General features: G+C 33.4%; 2 protein-coding genes and 1 long non-coding RNA gene across 3 annotated transcripts; 2 read left to right on the top strand and 1 right to left on the bottom strand.

The window, feature by feature from the left end:
- Positions 1-3,382: 3,382 nt before the first annotated feature.
- On the top strand, positions 3,383-6,339 carry LOC114289187 (large ribosomal subunit protein eL8y). Its single transcript, XM_028232881.2, has 7 exons — positions 3,383-3,597; positions 3,821-3,868; positions 3,964-4,165; positions 5,297-5,466; positions 5,566-5,694; positions 5,795-5,887; positions 5,978-6,339. The coding sequence occupies exons 1-7, from the start codon at positions 3,595-3,597 to the stop codon at positions 6,107-6,109; spliced, it is 777 nt and encodes a 258-aa protein (XP_028088682.1). The 5' UTR covers positions 3,383-3,594; the 3' UTR covers positions 6,110-6,339.
- Positions 6,340-6,586: 247 nt separating this feature from the next.
- Positions 6,587-7,967, top strand: LOC114289269 (uncharacterized). Its single transcript, XR_014328498.1, has 3 exons — positions 6,587-6,721; positions 6,806-7,035; positions 7,360-7,967. It is a non-coding gene; the product is annotated as an uncharacterized LOC114289269 (long non-coding RNA).
- A 233-nt stretch (positions 7,968-8,200) lies between these two features.
- LOC114288210 (uncharacterized) lies at positions 8,201-9,756 on the bottom strand. The gene is made up of 2 exons (XM_028231728.1): positions 9,699-9,756; positions 8,201-8,526 (listed from the first exon to the last, which is right to left on the bottom strand). Exons 1-2 carry the CDS (start codon positions 9,754-9,756, stop codon positions 8,201-8,203), a joined length of 384 nt encoding a protein of 127 aa, XP_028087529.1.
- Between the last annotated feature and the right edge of the window lie 280 nt (positions 9,757-10,036).

Genomic DNA, 10,036 nt, shown 5'->3' with positions numbered 1-10,036 from the left:
CCGCGTTATCTAATAGCCTCACAATTGTTAGATTACGACTTTGTCTCTAGAATGATTTTCTCAGATCTAGATCAGATAGATAGTTTTGGAAATAAACTTGTTCATTTAGTACTTTGTGTAATGGAAGAGCATCATCCATATGTAGAAGTGTTGATTGATAGCAAGTTACCAGAATGGAAAGGAATAAGGTGCATCCCAGCCAAGCATAAAATGTACCTTAGAGAAACTTCAACATTTCCAGGATACCCAGGACTTTTCAATCGGAGACCCTGGCCATATAGAAAATTTTCACTCAGAGATCAGCTCAATAAATGGAGGAAATTTGATAATAATCCTCTATTAGCATATAATGAAAATTATGGACATCTAGTTTGCGAAGATAGAAATCAGAAGATATACTGTAACCTGGCTATCCCAGGTTATCTTTTCAACAAAGAAACATTCGTCGATGAACGTCAGTATCCCAACTATCAGCACATCGTCTCTTATGAGTCACCACTAATGGGAGAAGATGACCAAGATAACCAATGGGGGAATGAACCAGCTATGGGGGATGATTTTTACGACCAACTTTCAGCAGCAGATCTTGACGATCTCTCATATAGAATGTATGGGTAAAAAAAAAAAAAAAAAAAAGTTGTACTTCACATAATTAGACTCATATAATATTTTGGAAGATTTTTGTAGATTTTTGATTTTGACTCTTTGAAATTTTGATCCACCTTGAAGATTCATCATCCAAGTGTCTACATCAATTGTTGGCATCTCAGAAGAAAATGACAAAAATTTAGAAGATAAAGCCTCTCTTCAACAATCAGAGAAAGTACTCCAAGAAATGACAAATAGCTATTGTAAATATTTATGTCTGTAATTATTTGTGTCTACCAGTGATAAGACTTCTCCATCACTCACTACTTTAATAAAGCAGATGACCTCTACCCTGTTTCATTAAAGAAAAGCTGTGAGAATCTTTACGCGTGTCATGTAATAAATTATAGTGTCAAAATTTTATCAAAAATGGAGGATTGAATGATGTGCGATGGGGCCCAAAGTAGTACCCGGCATTGTTATCCAAACCCTCTACTTGTTTTTATATGTGTAGAAAGTTTGTCAAAATAGGCATAAAATTGTATACATAGTCTTTGTCTTTATTACTTAAAGACAGATTTTGAAAAAGCCTATGTCTAGGCTTGAATAGGTCTTCGATTTTTAGGAAAAGTTGGGACGTAGGGTACTAAGTCTAGGTTTTGAGTTTTTGTTTTTATCTTCTTTTTGTATTGTATAAATTGGCGTTCATGTCAACGGAAGAAGCAATGAAAAATTTCCCTTCACTCTACTTTGCAAAAAATTCCAAACCCTCTCAAAAATTCTAAGTATGCCAAAGAAAAAGAATTTTAGAATGCAAGGAGAGCAACCCGAGTAGAAATATTAAGGAAATATTGTCCATAAAAGAATTCTAAAAATCAAAATTTTATATCTATAGAAGAAGAATTTAGGATTAAAATCAAAACTAGTACTGAGCTTATACAAGAATTAGAAGATTAAAAATTAAGATATCAATTTCTTTTATCATTAGAGCAGTGTATTGTATAATATTTTGGAAGTATTACAATTCCTTGTAGATTTTTGATTTTGACTCTTTGAAATTTTGATTCACCTTGAAGATTCATCATCCAAGTGTTTACATTAATTATTGGCATCTCAGAAGAAAAGGACAAAAATTTAGAAGATAAAGCTTCTCTTCAACAATCATAGAAAAGCACTCCAAGAAACGACGAATAGCTATTGTAAATATTTATGTCTGTAATTATTTGTGTCTGTTAGTGATAAGGTTTCTCCTTCACTCATTACTTTAATAAAGCAGATAACCCCTACCCTTTTATATTGTATAAATTTTGAAGGTACTTTTACCTTATAAATCAATCAGATAAAATATGAGTGCTATTTCATTATCAATTGAAGTAGGTGTATAGACACGCCAATTTATATAAATTGGCAGTTTAATAGTGAGTTAGTAATCCTTTTTTTTTTTTAATCACATAATAGACAGATAACTGTGTTACTTCAATTGAACCAAGCTTGGCATAGCTATTTCATTATCAATGGTCAATAATTATAATTATTATGGAAGAATTATACTATAAATTAAATTTTAAAAAATCAATTGGGACATAATTCATTTTAAAATTTCTTGTAATTTTATGTATTCTTATTTTTAATAAAAATTATAAAGGATTTAAACCTGAATATTATTGTAAAGTGTAATTGTTTATCCTTTAAAGTAATGTTTAGTTACGATTTAAAATAGTATTTATTTATTTTTTAAATAGTATTTGGTTAAGCTATTTGTTGAGACTTAAGTTAAACATCAAATTGATACCTTATTTTCGTGTGTTTAAAAAAAATTAAAATGATCATTAATAAAAAAATAAATAATTTTTTTGAGACAATAATAAGCTAAATAGTTTAATGGTTGAGCCACTTCACACTATACATTAAAATTTTTAATTATATTTATCCCAAACTCATAGTGTTTATGCTTAGAAAAATAAATTATAAATACACAATTTGTTTAGAATGCAATTTACTTTTTATGATTTAAAAAATTATAGATAACTCTTATTAGGATTTAATATTTTAAAAAATTTATAGAAAGTAAATTTTATAACTATATTTTCATGTAATAATGAAATTATTAGAATTATTAATTGAAATATATTATTGATATTATTCAAAACTATAAATTGACTTAATGGTTTTGTTACATGATAATTTTAAAGGAGAAAATATAATTTTTATAACTATAATAAATAATTAGCATATTTATATTTATAATTTATCCAAAAAAATAGAATAATGAATTCCACCTTAATCACGAAAAACAACTCAATTTTCTTGAAGCATTACGTGTTGATACTTTAGAACTAATTATCATACATTATATTCTCTCATGTTTCTCAATCACTCGATACGAAATTATGAGTTTTACCTTCTCTACTAATCAAAACACATTGGGGTCACGTGAGTGGCTGTATTTCAGGATCACCTAGTGAGCATTACCTTAACCACCATGAATTTACCCCTTTTGAAAATGTGTGGTTGAGATTTGTATAGTATAAGGTCTATGTGTAGAATAAATCTGAATCATAAATTAATAATTTTGAATAATTTATGAGTAGTTAAGTCTAAAAAAAAAAAAAAAAAAAAAGATGTGAAATGACCTTTTATTTTATTTTATTTCATTTGTTTTGAGATGGTGATGTGGAATGACTTGAAAATGGTACTGTTGTTAGTTGGGCTAGAATTATGGGCCTTAATTTTACGTCAATTGTCTCGTATGAATTGGTTCACCTGTACAAGCGTATAGGCCCTATCAATGTAGGTACAGTTGACATGGAGCCCATTTCACAAGAGAGCCCTGAAAAACAAAACACCCAATAATAGGATAACAGACGACGGCGTTTTAAAGCGTTTGACCAGACTACTATATATAATCCATTACACTCCAGGCTCAAAGGGGGCTGCTACAATTTTTAGGGTTTTCGTTTCGCCGTCCGCAAGCCGTAGTCGCTGAGCTCTGCCCGCAATCCAGTAATGGTGAGCCAGATCTTTCTCTCTCTCTCTCTCTCTCTCTCTATATATATATATATATATGTATTTTATATGTCTCAGTGCTGTTCACAACTTGGCATATTTTCATGGTATTTACGATTACATTTCTTAAGCTCATCACGATTACATTTCATGCTACTTGATTTCAGTTTGAGAAAACTTGGTTTTGATTAATCATCGATGCTAATTTCATTTTTATGCTTTGAAGGCCCCAAAGAAAGGTGTGAAACCAGCTGCGGCAGCTAAGAAGAAACCGGTATAGAATCACATCTCTATTAATTTGCACAAATAAGTAGTCAGTCTTTTTCTGTAGTTAATATGTTGATATGTGATGGTATATATATGGTATAGGAGAAGGTAGTGAACCCGCTGTTCGAGAAGCGTCCAAAGCAGTTTGGGATAGGAGGGGCATTGCCTCCGAAGAAAGATCTGCACCGGTTTGTGAAGTGGCCCAAGGTTGTTCAAATTCAGAGGAAGAGAAGGATCCTCAACCAGCGCTTGAAGGTCCCACCTCCCTTGAACCAATTCACCAAGACCCTTGACAAGAACCTTGGTGAGAGAACATCAATTAATTCATTCATAAACTATTATTTAATTTGCATCTAATCCTCTACAAATATTGTCTTTAGTCCAATGCAAAGGTGATTTACTCGTGTGGATAGCTTGTTCATTGATTTCAAAATTTTTAATTGTGCCTAATTATGAGGTTAGATTTTTCAAATTTATAGCAAGGTTAGGTGGAGGATTGAATAGTGTGTGAGAGATTGATTTTGGTATGATCCTTGTACATATAAAATACTTTCTAGGCAGATTTCCAATAATTGTATTCTCCGTGTTATTTAAAATCCAGCAATGTAAAGCTCTCAAATCCATTGGTACATTGAATTGAATGTGCCTTAAATTAGTAATGTCAAATCAATTCATTTCAGATCCTTAAAATTTAATGAATAACTTAAATCCTAATGGTTGATGGCAGATGCTATTGTGAAACTCCTTTTGGCACTTGTTTTCCCTGGACTTGGTTTATTGCTATCCAAAGTTGCGATGTTTAATTGTACATTTGGGTGAGAAGAAATGTGTTTGTCATATATGTCTTTACTGATGATAGGGACTGGTCTAAGACATTATTCACTGCAGTGTGGGCCCATATTTACTGTATCTTGGATTATGTAGAGTTGACAAGTTCCACAATGGCCATGGAGATCATTTTTTCCCTTGCAGTGTTGAATACTGTGTTGGATGCTTGATGTATGTGTTTTTGTGTCTTCCGGAATATATATTATTCTTTTATAAAGTTCTGCTCTGTCTATAGCTCTTTTTTTGCCAAGCTGTTAGTATCATTTCTTAAAATATGCCATTTTGATGTACACATGTTGAGACATATGGACTAAATTTTTCGTCTAGGTTTGTTAAACAAACCTGAATAATTAAAAGTACATGATTGGCTTATGGCATGATATCCTAGTTGCTTTGTAAAGTGAACATTTGTTCTTTTACTGGTCAATTGAAATTAAAATATTCTAACCAGGTTCATATATTGCCACTGTACTTCTGATATCTGTAGTTTGCCAGTTCAAACTAAACACAAGTTTAGTTCAGTTCTTGCATCCATGATGAACATTTTGTCAATGGTTTTCAAATTTTCATGGTTTCTTAATAACTTTCTTTCTTTGAAACTATGCAGCAACGACTCTATTTAAGACGCTTCTCAAGTACAGGCCTGAAGATAAAGCAGCAAAAAAGGAGCGCCTTTTGAAAAGGGCTCAGGCTGAGGCTGAAGGAAAACCTGTGGAGGTTAAAAAGCCAATTGTTGTGAAATATGGTCTCAACCATGTCACCTACCTCATTGAGCAGGTCTGGTTTTACTTTTTTCTTTTTTTTTCTTAAATACTATGGTACTGTGTGTGTGGCCTCTTTTTCAAGTAACAGCTATTACATATATGTTTCCTGCAGAACAAAGCACAATTGGTTATTATCGCTCATGATGTGGACCCAATAGAGTTGGTCGTCTGGCTTCCTGCACTGTGCAGGAAGATGGAGATTCCGTACTGCATCGTGAAAGGAAAATCTCGATTGGGAACTGTAAGTGTTTCACAATCTTGTGTTGAAATGTGTTCTTAAAATGCTCCGGAAAGCCTGAATTGATGGTTGATATACTAATTTATATAGCCTTAACTTACAGATCGTCCATAAGAAAACCGCTTCAGTTCTGTGCCTGACCACTGTGAAGAATGAAGACAAGATGGAATTCAGCAGAATCTTGGAGGCTATTAAGGTGGTGTAATTTTTTCATGAATCTAGTGGCACATGTACCATTGTGGTTTTGTTTATGATCATTCCTATTTCTGTCGTTTTGCTGTTTCAGGCTAACTTCAACGACAAGTATGATGAGTACAGGAAGAAGTGGGGTGGTGGTATCATGGGTTCCAAATCCCAGGCCAAAACAAAGGCCAAAGAGAGGCTTCTTGCGAAGGAAGCTGCTCAAAGGATGAACTAAGAGAAGACTTAATAATCATATGTATCTCACTTGCTAGGATGAGGCTTGTCTGTTGACTTTCTTCAATCCTGGATTTTTGTTATGTCAGTGTTATCCAGTTTTTGTTTTTGTTTGTCTCTGTTTTTTTTTTTTTGTTGATAAATTCAGTGTTATCTAGGTTTAATTGGGAAGCTTTTGTTTTTGTTAAACAACAGTGATGCTCAAATTTATGAATTTGAAGTTCTCTTTCATATCTGCTTTAAATAAGAGTCTGCTGCATAATATTTTTATTTGGTAAAATTATTGGAGGAATCTGATTAACTTAATGTGGTTAAATGTGTTGCCGTGGTGGTTGCCTTACCGCTATGATTGCCCCAAGCTTAAATTGGAACCTTGCCTAATGGTTTTGTTTCATGTATGATCCTATGAACAATGTTATACCCACAATGTTTCCACCTGTGAGAGGGGTTGATTATTATCTTACATAATGTTGTGCAGGTGTGGGAGGAATGATTCAATCGAAGAGACTTATTTTATGGCTTTGAGGCCGCTGGGCTTCTGTGCTACGTCATCTCTTTTTGGTGCAGCCCTCTCGCAATTGTCTAGGCACTCTGATCTTGTCTTCTCAATCCTGTAAGCCAACTTTGCAGATGTTGATGTGCTATTTTGCATTCCACATCCTTATTTGTTCAGCATATTTGGTTTTCTTTTCTGAAGAAGGAACAAATACAAGTATGCAATCTGAATACAAGCATGGTGACATGGACATTATTTGCATTGCATATCACCTATACTGGAGTGGATATAATTCGAGGTCCCTTGATTCTGGGTTGAACAGGTGGATTTACACAACTTTTTCTCCATGAGAGATGAAGAGGGTCAAATTAAGCTAGCAATATTGGACTGGGCGGAGCATAGTTGCCCTTTGAATTAAGGTTTGGATTAAGGTACACTAATTAGGAATTTCATGTGAATAACGTGATAATATTTTGTCGCATGGAATAACGGATTGTCTTGTGAATATTTTATATAATAGAATAATGGTCTCACTTTCTAGAGATAATCACCCAACTAGGGGCATGTAAGACAGTTATCATTAAGTGATTTTTAGAGAACAAACATCATACTCTTTGAAGATGATGCACACACCGAATCTCAAATTTTTGCATTTTCTTACTCATAAACCTTTTTGTTTCCAATCACTTCGGAGGAGTCTATTTGGCAGCCAAACATATAGCCGGGCAACACTAACAATACACTCCGATGTGCAGGTTATAGTTCTTGGTCATGGAACTCTTTCTTTTGTGCTGATTCCATCCCACATGTGAGGTTTCTTAATTCTTGATGCATCTTGCAATATTAGGGTACATATTCCCCATCTTCTTGGTTGGAGCACATTTGGATCCGCAAATACTAAAGAAAATAGAAAAGGAAAATTAATTGGCATTCCAAACAGTAGCCTTGGAAGATGATGAATTCTGGGTTTCGGGCATCATTTTCCTCCATCGTAACTAGTCCAGATTTTGTGTGATAACACTACCCGTCTCTCACAAATCTCAAGGAGAAGTTTCTGATTTTGAAGACACTTTCTTCCAGTTTTCATTCCCGTTTTCTTTTTGAGGAGAAAAGGATGTTGGAGAAGAAGATTAACTTGTCATGCAATGTTTATGCTTAATTTTACCTAGTCAGGACCTCCAATTTGGAAGGCTTCGCTATGTTTACGACACTAAATTTTCCCTAAGCTTTAATGAATAACAAATGCCTCTAGAGCAGATAAAAAAAAAAAAAAAATATATATATATATATATATAGATCCCAAGACACTATGATGGTGAATAAACGTTGATGATTGCTGATATGTTAACCACATTACTTCAAACTTCTATTTATCTCATTCTCATATGACATATGAACATCATCATAAAACACATGTTTCACTGCAACAAAAAATGTAAACAATTTTTTATATCATAGTTCATATTCAAATCCAAAGCACTATAACATAATTCTTGACACAAATCTCTCTCTCTCTCTCTCTCTCTCTCTCTCTCTCATACATACACATTTATTTGAAGAGTCTTTCAGAGTTGCAGAATTGATTCATTACTGAGATCAAGAGCACTCGATCTGAGAGCTTATAGGTCTAAATTTATCAGTGGGTAATTGGCCTGCATACTTAAACTTGAGTGGGCCCCCTGCATAAAGTGATCCGCCATATCTCAACAAGCATCCACCTATAGAATCGTCTTTCTTAAAAATGAAAGGTTCAATCGGCTTAACACTAGTGAATCCATTGCATCCTACTACAACCCAAACTTCACCTCCTGGGCAGTCGTCGTCGACAGTAAACACAACTTCATAATCTGGTTGTCCCTTTACAGCATGTCCAGTTTTCGTTATTTTTACTTTGATTGAAGATGGAGAACACTCTTCAAAACCTACATATAACATGGTTAATTAGCACACCAACTATTTCAAAACAACGAAGTCTAAAGTTCACAGAAGGGACACAGATGTCTCACTAAGTGAGGGACTCATATGATGTGAGAATCACATGTGGGACTCATAATTTATGAGACATTTATCTATGTTCCTAATATTTGCTTTGTACCAAAAACAAAAGCAAAAGCATGATGTTTTGTTTTCTAGGAGCATCTCCATCCAAACCTTCAAAATTTGGTGTGCCAAATTTTTTTTGAGGGCTTGGGTGGCAAATTAGTATATGTCAATTTGACATAGAAACATTCCACTTAATATGTCAAATTTATTATTCTATTATCTTTAAAAATGAAATTATTTTATTTGATGGACTCAACATTTGACATGAATATAGAGCATGTCAAATTTGACATGTTGAGTTCATGCCAAATGCCAACTCAATATTTGACATATTGGGTGGACTTCATTCTTCATGTCAAAATTGAGATGTTGTGCCACATAAGATTTGACATTTCGATTGGAGGTGCTCTAAACTAACCATTTTAAAAATGGTTTGTAAGAGTACGGTTGACAATATACATCAAATTTCTATTGTAAAAAAATATATATATATATATATATATATATTAATTCTTAAGTCTGTATTTGAATCAAAATTTAGAAGTACCTAAAAAGGAATTTAGAAGTCTTCGAGCATTTGCCAGTCCCACATGTAGTACTCGAGAGCTTTTCAAATATCTAACTGTTGAACAAAATGTAGTTGTTCAGATATCAACTACTGAACAGGGAATTATATCTAAACTTCTCATTTTTACTCGAAAGTTGATATATATCCCAGTAACAAAATGGTACTAAACAGTTAATATATACCCAAATTACAAAATGGTATGAACAGAGAATTTATATGGTGGCCGAATAGAACCCATAATAACTCAAACAATTGGCTTTCGCTGATGCAAAACATAATAATAATAATTAAAATAAAATAAAAAACTCAAACAATACAAGTCAACCCTTGGGGCCACCAGAAGAAGACAATTAAGACCTTTGTTTTCTCAGGTAACATCCTACATTGTTTACTCCTTTCGGTGTTCATAGATGGACCATGTTAGCAGTGTAAAAATAAAAAATAAAAATAAAGAAAAGAGAAAAAGATTGATCGGTAATTCACCTTGTGCATTGATGAGGAGGACACTAAGAAAGGCAAAGAAAACCTTGAGTGCTACCATCTTATCTCCTTCTACATCTGTTTGGAGTGGTTTATGACTTAATGCTTGCTTGTTATGTGAAATATATATAGAGAGTAGCGGATTAACAAAAGGGTAATGCTATAGGGATACTAAATTTCTACCAAATAAAAATGACAAAATGTCTCACATGGGTGTGGGGTCTACACTTTTTTGGACCCCACACCCATGTGAGACATCTAGTCATTCATTGGGTAGAAAATTTGGTCATTCATTGAAGATGAAACATCTCTTGTAGTTGTAGGTAAACATCTCTTGTAGG

The sequence above is a fragment of the Camellia sinensis genome, chromosome 4, assembly GCF_055761805.1.
Source record: "Camellia sinensis isolate YWXY chromosome 4, ASM5576180v1, whole genome shotgun sequence".
NCBI classification, from domain to species: domain Eukaryota; kingdom Viridiplantae; phylum Streptophyta; class Magnoliopsida; order Ericales; family Theaceae; genus Camellia; species Camellia sinensis.
This window is presented reverse-complemented; position numbering and strand designations above follow the sequence as displayed.